General features: G+C 40.4%; 1 protein-coding gene across 1 annotated transcript in view; it reads right to left on the bottom strand.

The window, feature by feature from the left end:
- Positions 1-399: 399 nt before the first annotated feature.
- The window catches only part of LOC148425526 (histone-lysine N-methyltransferase 2A-like), a 27,075-nt gene continuing 13,460 nt past the window's right edge, over positions 400-14,014 (bottom strand). The window contains exons 23-36 of the mRNA XM_088409322.1: positions 13,856-13,993; positions 12,386-12,544; positions 12,179-12,296; positions 12,008-12,086; positions 11,722-11,882; positions 11,447-11,614; positions 8,317-11,344; positions 4,845-4,942; positions 4,538-4,675; positions 4,205-4,457; positions 3,956-4,063; positions 3,786-3,869; positions 2,972-3,101; positions 400-2,808 (exon numbers count right to left, since the gene is read on the bottom strand). Of these exons, the coding sequence (XP_088265448.1) occupies positions 2,533-2,808; positions 2,972-3,101; positions 3,786-3,869; positions 3,956-4,063; positions 4,205-4,457; positions 4,538-4,675; positions 4,845-4,942; positions 8,317-11,344; positions 11,447-11,614; positions 11,722-11,882; positions 12,008-12,086; positions 12,179-12,296; positions 12,386-12,544; positions 13,856-13,993 (4,938 nt within the window). The 3' untranslated portion in view covers positions 400-2,532. The remainder of the gene's footprint in view (positions 2,809-2,971; positions 3,102-3,785; positions 3,870-3,955; positions 4,064-4,204; positions 4,458-4,537; positions 4,676-4,844; positions 4,943-8,316; positions 11,345-11,446; positions 11,615-11,721; positions 11,883-12,007; positions 12,087-12,178; positions 12,297-12,385; positions 12,545-13,855; positions 13,994-14,014) is intronic.

Genomic DNA, 14,014 nt, shown 5'->3' with positions numbered 1-14,014 from the left:
TATCATTAAAAGAATTAAGAAACATGTATCTTTTTGGCCCTCCAGGTATCTGCTGAAATTAGACATTTTGTAAAATGTTTACACTGAAAAAAGAAAACGCAAGCTTAATCTTATAATACTGAAGTAAACCGTGCAGCCAATATTCAGGCTTCTCTAGCAATTTAATATTTTAAAATAGATTGTTACGGTTTACTCCAATGTTTTTAGGTTAAGCTCATGTTGTCATTTGTCAAAAGTCGTCTGTCAAAATTGACTTTAGGTGAATGTAGGGCGACTCGCCACCAGTGCAGTCAATTGACCCAGACAATCTTTCACTCTCAAATTGCACATTTGTCACAGGCAAATGTGACATAATACACAGATATTGACATCAAAACAAATAACGCAAATGTGTTGAAACAGTTTGACATCTTTATTTAAACAAATAATATAAATAAAAAAAAGTGCATAGAAAAATTAAACCGTTTAGAAATACATATACAAATATTTACAAACTCAGGGTTCATTTGTACATCGTAACAAAGACATAAATTTAAAGATCACAATTTTCCTCATTTTTGTCTTTTAAACTTACTTTAAAATAACCCTACTATATATATTTATATTTATATATATATATATATATATATATGTATGTATTTGTGTGTGTCTATATATAAGATAGCTTTTTGAACAGATTCTGGGGAAGATGGTCAAGAAACCTATAATTCTTTTCTTTTCTCGGTTTGATTACAATTTTGCATCCTTCATTGCAAATGCGCTAACACACACATACCTAAAATGACACAAAGTCAAGTGTGGACTAGCACACGTCAACTCTTCAGACATTAAAATCGAGCTATCCTCTGTTTTGCATCAGTATTCCCAAACATCTGTCATGACAGCTGAGGTAGAATCCTTGCAATGAGTTGGGAGTGATTTTTTTTTTCTTTTCTTTTTGTAGCGAGGTGATTGACACTAAACAATCTGGGCTCCATCCCAGTGATTGGACATGCAAAATGGTCACAAAGGTTGACACACACATTTAAAGTCTGCCAAAATATATTTGGAGAAAAACAGAAATAGAAGGGGTGGGGGTGAGTCAACAAAGGTTTAAAGAGGCAAACAGTGCTTGCTTTACTTCTGTGGCATTCTGACTATCAGTTAGTTGCCACAACATGAAAATGAAATAAAATATTCTTCTCGGAAAATACCTGGTTCAAAAAAAAAAGCCGTAAAAGTATATTTTGATTGCCTTAACAGAATATTCAAGTAAATTAGTGAAACGAAGGGCAAACAAAACAAAGACGGGACTACAAAAGGAGCTGTACACCCACCACCATTTACACAAAACAACGTCTTACCATTAAATTTAAAAATCAAAATGCGAATAAATATCAAGACTAATTTGCAACAGTGTCAATTCAAATACGCTCATTAAGGACAGTACTGAACATCACTAAGAACAACATGTCTTTACTATCTTAAATTAGGTGCTGAGTGAGTCATCCCCGGCTCCATTTTTGTCATTGGCAGCTTGTTGTGATGCAAAGTGTGTGCATCACGTACACAGCAAGCCTGTTGCAGGAGATGAACGCACACACTCAGTGGCAATTTACACTAGCGTGCTCCCTGATTTACAGATCAACAGTTGCGGGTTTCGCAAAATGGAAATTTGTATCGCCGTTGATATGCACCTGTGGGACAGCCTTGTTTGAATAGCTGAAAAGTACAGTGGAATACATAACTTTTTAAAAATGGATATCTATCACTCTTAACTTTTGGTTCGGGTAGTGTTTGCTACATATACTGTATACCAAGAAAGTATTCATTTCACTGAAATGTTTAACTAAAAATCGACAGAGAGAAAACAATCAGAGAGAATAAACGGAGTGAGTTATCCAATGTTGTGAAGTACCGCTTGAGTACATTTACTTAAAACGCGCCATGTCCGCGCAAGGTGAACACCCAGCTAAACCCATCCCACCCAACCCGGGACATCTCAGTCCCGAGATACCTTTCAATGCTTAGCACCATAGTTGTTATCGGGGGGGGGATCAGGTTTAGGTGAATATATAGCTCAAAAACTGACCTTACAACTACTGGGCTGGGGGACTAATCCCGTCACTACAGGATGGAGCAAAGATGATTAAGAATGTTCTCTAGAAAGACAACTCTCAGGAAAAAGACTCAAACTTAAAAGAATCTCCCAAAGCCAAGTTGTAGCTTTACAGCATTGATTTTGACAGATAAGGCTTGATGTGTGTGTTTATCTAAGAAATGCGGCTGGGGTTCCACAGTGAACCGGGAGCCCCGGTCATACTACAGATAAAACGTGAGTCGTCATCACAGGCAGCCTGGGTACCTTTCAAAGAAGGCATCAGTGTAGGACAACCTCCTCTTCTGCTCCTCCAAAGCATGCTGGCAGAATCATGTCTCAATAGTGGCTAATTTCCGTGCGCCTTCAATATTTCGGCGTGCCATCCAGTGCCATCTTGATTTAAGGCTTTCTAGTAAACAAGAATCTCTCAGTCTCAAACGACGAGGGCCCTCTCAGTTGAGGAACCGTCGACAGCGCCGGGCGCCGCAATTACAGTTGAGCTTGTTGCTGGCGTCCTCAATGGGGAACTTGTAGTCATAGGTGAGCTCCTCTCCCCTGTAGATCTTCCTCAGAGCAAAGATGACAATGTGCTTGCGGCCCTCCACGTTGATCACTCTCGAATAGCAGTTAGGCTCGCACGAGTGGTTGATGAATCTGGCCGCGTTGCCGTGCATGGTCGCGTCAACGACATCGAAATCATCGATGCGGAACATGTAACAGCCAATGCCCTGGGGAAAACAGACACAAACTCATTTGCTCCTTCTTTAAATAAGTCAATAAACCAGTGTTCCCACCCTATATCACAGTTCATCAGTTGCTCCCTTGCTGTGCCACCGATATTTGATCGTGTTTACAGGACATATTTGGGTGTGGTAAGACAATGAAACACACCTTGCCATCGTAGTACTTCTCCCGTTTATCGGTGAGCACCGAGCGAATGACAATGCCAGCATACTCGATGACCATCTCGCCTCCTTCAATGTTCCTCTTGCAAAAGAGTCCACGCCCGTGGATTGCAGACCTGTATCAAGTGGAATAAGAGATCTGATGACATGACCTACCTCAGGAAAAATTTGCAGCGCTTCCTTGAAATACAAGAAATTAATAGTACTTCAATCATTCGGTGCATGCACTACAAAAGACAACGGAAATGATCTGTCCTCATTGAGATGAATGGATATGCTAAAGCCATTTCAGCGTTGGCAAAAAAACCCCACTAAAAACTGCCCTTTGTTATTTAATAACTAAAAATGCACTCTATAACATATTTGAACAAAGGATACAATAATTCCATAATTAAATCAAATCCATGTTAGTCTGCAAATCTTAAACACCCGTCCTACAGTGTTTTGCATTATGTCTTGGCACTAAGCGAGAAGACTTGATTAAGACTAAGTTTTATGGTTTGGTTAAATTCACATGTAATTATCGGCATTTTATCTTTAGTTTGATAGGAAACGTCAACTGGGAATATCAAGAAACGGTCTGAAGCCTCTTTTGTGAAGAACTGTTCCACAGATTGTTGTGAGATAAGTTTGCACATTAGGCACGACGGACAAATGGCGGTCACATACTCTTCACAAAAATCGACTAATTAATTTGAGCACCACAAGTAGAAAGATTTTTTAAAATGACCAAATTCAATGAATTCTAACTATGTTCACAGCATTCCAAAGTGTTTTGGTCAACAGAAACCACAGCTGACCTGTACACGCCGACAGCCTCCTTTGATGTCCTTTCCAAATGTCTGAAGCGCATGGCCATTGGCAACTCCAAACTCGTGGCCCGTCTAAGAGAGGAGAGGATCGATTCAGCATTGAGTCAGAGAAATATGAAAATATGAACAAAAAAAAAACGTTCAAAAAGACACCTGACCTTGTAGACTTCAAAAGAACGTCATCTTCTTCATCATCATAAGACCCAATATCAGGAAGCTGCCTATGCTGTGATGCTAGGAAGTTGAACATATCAAATGTGGATTTTCTGTTGAGAGAAGTGTTTTCAGAGTTGAATTAGTATTTGCCTCCTTGGTTTAAAGTTGAAACATTAAGCACAAGGGATATATTTTACTGTACTACTTCACAGGAGTCTACCGTTAATTTGCTGTACTTTTTATGCACCCACCTAAGGTAGAATTCGGAGCGAGCACAGCCGGTGGGGTTGACAGGCAGATCATCTTCTTGGTTGAACTGCTTGAAGAAACGGAAGGTGTGATGTTGGCAGCGGTGCGCTCCTTCAAGTTGTTCCAGCAGGAAGACCACGGCATCATGGAGCAGACCGAGCATTCGGGCCCCTGTGATCCTCTGGAAAGCGAGAGGCCTCAACTTTGCAATTGCTCGCGCCTCTTGCACGCCATCTATGACCGCTTTCCAGGCCACTATAGGGACAGTCGAGAGTCAGGTGTGTTAAAGGTACATGAGAAATGGGAGTCGAATCATTTTACAAAATTAGTCTCACCCTCAATAGAGTCTGCCTCTACATTGAAGCCATCGTCACTGCTTATCTGGAATCTCAAGTGTGGCTGATCTTGGTTTGGCAAGCACTCCTCGTCCTCATCGGACGGCGGAGAATCATCATCTGATGTGAAACCTGCACCTAGCAACACAAAGCTTCTTTAGAAAAAATACACAACACACACGACAAACCGATCTACAGTACATAGTTTAAACACTTCACAAGTCATCTACTGATTTAAGGGATAAACTACACATTAATACAACTTTGCTGTGATGCATTTTCTGGTTAAAGAATATCAAAAAAGTACCTGAATATTTCTTCCAGTCAATGAATGTGCTATAGCCGACTGGTTCCAAAGTGTGCTGCTTGCCATGTTCACGAGACATATAGTCCCACGGTTCACACCTGAAGATAAAAAAAGGTGAAGGAGGAAAAACAATTGCTGCATTTGAAATCTATAATTCGATTTAGGTATAAAGAGGTATGAGATGCATATTACGCTCACTTACTGCTATGCAAAATTGCTTGACCCTCATGCACTTTGAAGGGATTGGAGCTACGCATCAAGCCTTGAGTTGCTATTATTTTTGTAAATAGTTTTTGATAGTTATGGATTTGCTTTTAATTATTTCCAAAGTACTATTTTTTATGTGGTTTCAACCACTCAGCTACTGACAATAGCTTGCAGCATACAAGTGACATGATAAAAACTATACTATCATCTATGTTATACTTATGGTCTTATAATGCAGCTGGAACTGAAAAATGGGAAAATTGCAGATACTTTTCAGCAATTTTTTTTAAAACAAATCTCTGTCTACATGCCTTGGCCTCTGTTACTGTCTCAACGGTTCTATTAAAAAAAAAAAATATATATATATATATATATATATATATATATATATATATATATATATATATACAGTCAGCCCCCGGCTTACGAGCATCCTGATTTGCGAACATTTCGCCTTACGAGCGTGGATCAGGGAGATTTTTGTCCTCCGCTTACGAGCAAACCTCTCGTCTTGCGAGCATTCCGACTAACCATCCATTGAGTATGTAGAAATGTTCTCGCCTAACTGCGTCAATATATTCAGCAGTTGCGTCATCTACAATCATCAACAGGTACTTATGGCGGTAACGTGAACGCTATTGGTCTTACAATCTCACACTGACTGTCTCACTCACGGTGTCTAAATATATTACCATTTAAGTGTAGTGTTTGTACAGCTAAAGGGAAAAACAGCTGACATGAAATTAAATGTGCCGATTGCAGGACAAAGAATTGTCATTGGTTTAAATGTGTGTTTTTTTTAATTAATTGTCAATACATTCCAACTGTTTAAAAAAAAGTGCGAATAATTATCAGTCAGTCAAGGAGACGCCAATATGCTATTGGTCGATTAAGGTCACCCGGTCTCACTCACGGAGATGCTATTGGCCGGCGTCACACGTCAATCACAGAAATGCCGATATGCTATTGGCCGAACGCCTTTATCTAGCTTGATGGGACAGGGTGGAAGGAAGTAGACAAAATGAGTGAAAAACGGAATGTTTTGAAGACTTTGCAAACTTTATCTGTTAGACATAGCTTCTAAAATTACTAGCAGCGGTAAAGGAAGAAATAAGAGGATGATGTTTTAGTATCTCCGTGATTTGCACCATGACTGAAAGAGTTACTGTAACACTGTAAGACCAATAGCCTATAAGCGTTGCCGTATTAACTCAAGAGGTTAATCTCTGCACCCTGTTACGGCTGGTATTGCAGTGCCATATAATGGTTGCTTGACTAAACTGCATGTCATGTTAGGCGGCGACCTCCCGACATGCTTTGGGACAGCGCCAATCTTGCAATTCTGTGAGTTGTAACCAACGGTGAACTGACGCTCGAACAAGCAACAAGTGTGGTGCCTAGTAAATACAACACACACTACCTCCCCTCCGCCTCCGCCCAGCTCAATTCACGTCGGGAAAAACAGCTGACATGAAATTAAGTGTGCCGATTGCAGGACAAAAAATCGTCACAGGTTTAAATGTGTTTATCAATAAGATGTCAATACATTCCAACCGTTTAAAAAAAAAGTGCGAATAATTATCAGTCAGTCAAGGAGACGCCAATATGCTATTGGACGATTAAGGTCACCCGGTCTCACTCACGGAGATGCTATTGGCCGGCGTCACACGTCAATCACAGAAGTGCCGATATGCTATTGGCCGAACGCCTTTATCTAGCTTGATGGCACAGCTGGTTGGGATGGAAGGAAGTAGAGAAAACCCTGACTGAAAAAGTTACTTTGACACTGTAAGACCAATAGCATATCTGATTTACCGTATTGACTTCGAGCATTCATCTCTGCTTATCTCAGCACAAGTCACGTCTTTCCAAAGGTAAAAGTCATTTTTCCTTTGTATTTGTTATTTAATGCAACTGTACAGTAGATTATGTCACTTAATATTAATATATGTATACAGCGTGATGATTTTACCTAAGGCATCTGCGCGCGTTGCACGCATTCACGAATTAACATGGGTCTGGATTGCCCGCTATACGAGCAATTCGAGATACGAGCGTAGCCGCTGAACGGATTAAGTTCGTAACCCGGGGGCCCACTGTATATATATATATATATATATACATGACTATTTCTGACATGTGACGGACCAAACCAATACCGTAATTATAAAATAAGGCTGTGCATTTTCATCAGTCTATTTTTACAAAAAAAAAATCCCGAGGGGACAAAAGGTTTAGGATATCTATATATATTTATATCTGTGTATATCTATATCTGTGTGTGTGTGTGTGTATATATATATATATATATATATATATATATATATATATATATATATATATATATTTTAGTTTTTTTTCCACCTTCATTTAACCAGGAAGAAATCCATTGAGATTTACATCTCTTTTGTAAGGATGTTGGAAAGAGGAAAGTATAAGAAAACAGAAAAGAAATAATAATGATAATAACAATAGTGTAAGCAATAAAGAAATAAGAATAAATATGACGTCAAAAAATGTTAATGGAAGCAGCAAGTTCAGTCAATAATTTACAAGAACATCTCGTGACAAGGAGTTTGGAGACAGCATGTTTGAAATGAACAAAAGCTATGAGAGAGATTAGTTTCAAGTGGGCTTGCAGATCGTTCCATGCCCATGGAGCAAAATAGAACAGACTCTTCGTCCCTAGCTCAGTCCCAATAGCGGGAACTTCAAAACGCAGCCAACTATTTTACCTGAGGTTTAAAGTGGACTGAACCTTAGTGAATTTGGAGCAGATGTATTGAGGAAGAGTCCCAGAAACAGCTTTATAAGTCATGTAATACCAGTGTGATAGTCTTCGATTATTGAGGGATGATAGTCCTGAGAGACTATAGGGTGCAGTGGTATGTTCTGAGGGCTGAGTTTGTTATAAATCTCAGGGTAGAGTGATGAATAGGATCCAGTTTCGCAAGGGTAGTGGGATATGCAATTCTACAGATTGTGTCACCATAGTTGAGCGGCGATAAAAATAAACAATTAACGTGAGTGATAAATCAAAAGATTGTTAAAATAATCATTGGTTGCTGCCCTCTTATGTATGACCCTCGTATGACCAGTTACTGCTCTGAAGCGTTTTTTCCTGAGGTTATGGCATCAATTTTGGATGAGACTTTTTTTTTTTAAGTGAAATTGAAAGAATCAATTAAAAATGAAGCAAGTATCTTGTCTAATAATGTGCCATGAGTAGGTTAAGATCACCATATTCAAAAAAGGATTATCTTACCCAGAGCTTTCAGAATCACTTTGATGTTCCTGCTTTAAATCATCAAGGTTTAAAATTCCTTTAACAGTCGGGGTCTTGATGCGAACTCCAGAGGCCCTGCTGGAGACACTTGGTACGCTTGGTCGGGCGCACTCCTCCTCACTGGTAGGTTCAGATGCTAGGAAATCCACTTTAGACTTCTTTGTGACTATACGGTCAGAAAGCGAAGATACCCTCTTCATGCGAACGTGGGTGCGAGGGCGGGATGCGGGAGCAGGTGTTGTTTTGGGACATGGTGCTGGAGGTTCGGGCTCAATGAGTAGGCCAGGGGGCAAAACCAGTGACGAAGGGCTGAGTGTGCGAAGCCCACTCCACTTGGGGGTGTAGTTGCTTGCCATTGCTTGGTTTATAATTGCTTCTGCACTCTCTGCAGGAGATATGTCTGAACTCTTTGTTGTTGAAGTACACTGCCCAACTGTTTTGGAGGACTTTAATTTCTTTACTGCGCTGGACTCTTTCGTTTTCTTTGGTTTTTTCTTTTCAGATGCAGTGTCATCTTTGGGCTTTTTTGTATTCTTTCTTGGCTTTTTCGCATTAATTGATGACAATGCCCCATTGCTATTGTGAGTAAGCAAATGCGTAATTGTGGTAGGATTCTGCTCTGCAGTTGTGGTTGTTGTGGAAGCGGTTGACATTAAGATTGGCCCAGGAGGCGGAGTAGCTATATTTCCAGCTGCTGCTAGGGTGGCGGACAGTGCATTGCTTTGCAAAAGACTGGCAATCTGAGTCACACAGTTAAAGGATGGAGCATTAGGATTTGGCAACTGGAATGTGTTGCTGTCTGGGTTCTTGACAAAAATTTGCCCAAGACGGTTCACCAACAAGACATGAGGTGTAGGGTCCACATTTGGACCTCCAACTTCCTTCACAGTTAGAATGGCATGACCAGGCAGAGCTGGGGATACCACAGGCTGCTGAGGTTCTAAAGCAGGCCTTGGTGTAGAAAAGTTGATTGAGATTGTGTGACCAGAAGACGCGTCTTTCTGAATGGAAGAAGAGCTGTAGCCATTTAAAATCAGAGGGGATGTGGTGGTTTGGACCGGTGCTAATGCAGATGCACTAACTGCAGGCAGAGCCGATACTGAAGCGGACGATGAAACAAGGTGGACAGCTGTCGATCCCAAAGGCTTTGCCTGGTTGAGGTGCATGGGTACCGAGATACTACAGGAGGTTACTGCTTGGACGGATGTCCCTGATAACAAAGATTCATTTTGGGGTGCAACATTCAGCAGGATCTGGGTCAGGTCCCCTACATTAGTTGGGATGGCTAATTTGCTAGAAAGGGGATCCCTATGCTCACAGGTTGAGTCTTGGGATGTGTTTGGAGGCTGCAGTGTAACATTTGTAAGCGAGGGCTGAATGAAACCAGGTAAACTAGAATTTATCTGAAGAGACTCTAAAAGTCCTCGAGAAGGACAATGTGCATGTGTCGATTTTAGGGCACGTTGGGTATTGCCAGCGGAATTTGCCACAGAGCTACCAGTTATGTGGTTCCCTAACACAGTGCAGGCCTCCACAGTTGAAACTAAACGTCCATTGTCAGATTTTGACTTCAGGGGTTTAGAAGCTTCATCCTCTTGGGAATGTGACTGTGTGGATTCTTTTGAAGGAACCACGTCTCCTGAATGGGTGTTACAGTCATGTGTCTCAGGATCAGCAGGCATTCCAGAGGAACCTTTGAGAAACTCCTGTGAACAGTTGGTCTCCGACACCTTTGTCAGTAAATTAGGCATCGTCTCTAGGGTAGGAAGCACACTTTTTCTGTCAGCATTTTCCACTTCACGGGATGAGGCCACAGACATGCTGATCTCCGTTGAAGATCCTGGAGGATTTTGAAATGTGTCTATGGGGTTAAAGGCTGCAGGTAAGATCGTCGGAGATGAGGCATCTTTGTGCTTGAAGTTTGATGGCAATTTGAGGTTCTGATTCACAATTATATTGGTTCTACTAAATGTTTCTGATTCAGGGATGTCACTGTTAGTTAGGTTCTTGGTTGATATCTTTTTACCAGAACCATCAACTTTCTGAGGATCATCACTTGTAGAGACGCTTGCATCGCTCTCTGTTCCATCATCCACACCATCCAATTGAGCCATGTTCCGGGAGGAAGATGATGTAGGAGATTTGGAATGCTCTTTAGACCCAGGACGGTTAACAATAGTCCGAGAGAAGTCAAAGTAATGTTCCACATCCTCATCTGAGGAGGTGTTGCCCAGCTCATTCCTGCCTGAGGCTGCTGACCGTGGTAAACTGGCAACAAGGGACTTTCTTTTTTGTACCTCTTGGGCTCGACCCCAATATTCTCCTTGATCATCCCCTTCCACCACTATTTGTCCATCACAGTTCATAGCCACGACTTCATTCAGGATTGTCTCCTCAATTTCCAATTCTGTTCTCACTTCCTGTCCAATAGTCATGCTGGGATCCTTGTGATATGAAGTAAAGGTAAATCCATCTTCATTTTTCTGTTCGTCCAAGTCCCTCTGAGGTGAAGTTCCATTTGCTGGAGAGACATCTTCCGGCTCTGGTGACGCCAAAAAATTGTGCGGCACTTCAACGGAATCTGACTGACTCAGATCAAAAGACAATCGAGTCCTGGGTAAATTCTGTAAGGATGGAGAGAAAGACAGACTTGAAGTTGCAAATGTTCCGGCACTGTCCTGCCAGGGAGACTGAGGAAAGAAACCTGAGGCACAATGGAGCTTTGCATTGCCAGTGCAACGCACTGCGGAAGCATTTCTGCTCCCCGCTGGGCGGGATAATGAAGAATTTATCAGGCTGTCTGAAGTAGCACTTGAGAAAAGCTGAGAAGTTGGAAGAGATTTTCCTGCTCGAAGAGTGACTGGTCCAGATGGGGGTCCCAGAGAAGTGGAAGACTTGTTACTTCGTAGGCCTGCTGCCTGCGCAAGAGGGTTGTGGCGCCGAGCTCTTCTGGTCTCTTCAAGATCACTTACAGTTAGTATGTGGTGAGGTTTTATTGGGATTGCTCCTGGAAAGATAACACAAGAAGTCTTTGTCTTAAACCATGACAAGCATCAACCTGTTTTGTGTGACTTATTCTTTTCGCAAGTTCATACAAACAATTCTTTACCTGGGGATGGCAAAGGTCGGAACATTCCTCCAGCTGGTCTCCTGGTTTGTGGATAGCTGGGAATCTTTGGCTTTGCTCCGTGATCCGGTTTTGTTGACTGAACTGTAACAAGACGTTCATCAAGTTGGGGCTGCAATTCTGATGCTTCGGTTACTTGGGTCTCCGATTCTAATAATAATAATAAAAAAAAAAAAAAAAGTTTAAAAAATTGTAATTGATTCTACGAAAGTAATAATTTCTAATAGACGATATTTGATAATGAACAAGGCACACACCCTGGAATGGGCAGGGATTGTGTTCAATGGTGTGATTGGCTCCTTGGTCAGGCATCTCCTCAGTGGGTTTTTCTAGTATTAATGGTTGGACTTCACGGACCGTGCATGTGTATTTGCATTTTTGCAGTGGATTAAGAGTGCTCCAGTACCACCGGGAACACCTACGGAAACAAAAAAAGAGTGCAGAGCTTTGTGATTTTGTGCTATTCATGTAACAATAAATCTCTTTGAATCTTTGAAGATATATTCTTCAATCAGTAGTCTCAAATTCACAAACATAACTTACTGAAATCCGACAGGAAACAACCTTCCTTTGTTTGCTGAAAGTTCTGACAGGATACCTAGTTTATCAATTTGTAGAGAGCCTGTGGAAACAAAATGCATATACTGTATATGATTAAACCAACATTGAGAAAGAATTGCAGCAAAAAGTTATAAGTAGAGACTTAAAGCATACCAATCATGACATTGATTAATTCCGGCTCCAGTCCAGTGAAGAACTTTCTTCGGAGGCTGATGCCTTCAAAATCCACATAGACCCGTCGATTTACTTCAAACTCCTGACCGGTTATCATCTTCATGAATCCAAAAACAAAAACATTTCCTTATCATGCTCCAAATGCCAAGCCCATATTATTTAAAAAGGAGATGACAGAAGTATTACCTTTCCACTGATCAGATGCTTATGTTTGTGGCAGTATACCTTCTTGTCATCCTGGAATACACAGTGACGGGAGCGGGCACACATAAAATGATAGTTGCTCTGACAAGAAGTCAGGCAGCAGCCAACTGTGGCACCTGTCTGGTTGCATCGTTCACACCGCTGCCAGAAAAACAGGATTGATGGGGACAGAAATTTTACTTTGGTTTCAGGAGAAGTTGCCCAAAAATTAAATAAATAAAAATTAAATAAATAAATACACACACACACACACATACACACACACACACACATATATATACATATATATATATATATATATATACATATATATATACATATATATATACATATATATATACATATACATATATATATATATATATATATATATATATATATATATACACATATATATATATATACATATATATACATATACATGTATATATACATATATACACACACACACACACATACATATATATATATATATATATATATATATATATATATATATATATATATATATATATATATATATACACACAGTCGGCCCCCGGCTTACGAGCACCCTGATTTACGAACAATTCGCCTTACGAGCGTGGATCAGGGAGATTTTTGTCCTCCGTTTATGAACAAACCTCTCGCCTTACGAGCAATTCGACATGCCGGCCATTGAGTATGTAGAAATGTTCTCATTTAATTGCGTCAATAAAATCAACAGTAGTGACATCATATATCATCAGTAGATACTTGTGGCGGTAACGTGAACGCTATTGGTCTTACAACGTCACACTGACTGTCTCACTCACGGTGTCTAAATATATTACCATTTAAGTGTAGTGTTTGTACAGCTAAAGGGAAAAACAGCTGACATGAAATTAAATGTGCCGATTGCAGGACAAAGAATTGTCATTGGTTTAAATGTGTGTGTTTTTTTTAAATTAATTGTCAATACATTCCAACCGTTTAAAAAAAAAGTGCGAATAATTATCAGTCAATCACGGAGATGCGAATATGCTATTGGTCGATTAAGGTCACCCGGTCTCACTCACGGAGATGCTATTGGCCGGCGTCACACGTCAATCACAGAAATGCCGATATGCTATTGGCCGAACGCCTTTATCTAGCTTGATGGGACAGGATGGAAGGAGGAGAGAAAATTAGTGTCGCTCAATTTTAATATATGTATACAGTGTGTCGATTTTACCTAAGGCTTCGGCGCGCGTTGCACGCATTCACGAATTAACATGTGTTTGGATTGCCCGCTATACGAGCAATTCGAGATACGAGCGTAGCCGCTGAACGGATTAAGTTCGTAACCCGGGGGCCCACTGTATATATATATATATATATATATATATATATATATATATATATATATATATATATATATATGTTTTTTTGTACATATATTTAGATGGAATTATTCACAATCAGGTTATATTATTAAGCAAAATAGAAACGAACCATTAAGCGACCCCTTGTGACAGCACTGTGTACATGTAGTAAAGAGCCATTGTCCTCTTCAAACACCTCAGCTGACCACAGAGAGCAGTTGACATGCGCCCACTCATTCTGGCCCAGGTACAGCAACCTCCCTGCATCCTATTAAACATCAAAGTTCTT

The sequence above is a fragment of the Hippichthys cyanospilos genome, chromosome 3 (assembly GCF_059441005.1).
Source record: "Hippichthys cyanospilos isolate Australia breed blue-spotted pipefish chromosome 3, RoL_Hcya_1.0, whole genome shotgun sequence".
NCBI classification, from domain to species: domain Eukaryota; kingdom Metazoa; phylum Chordata; class Actinopteri; order Syngnathiformes; family Syngnathidae; genus Hippichthys; species Hippichthys cyanospilos.
Note: the sequence above shows the minus strand (reverse complement) of the source record. Positions and strands in the feature narration are given on the sequence as shown.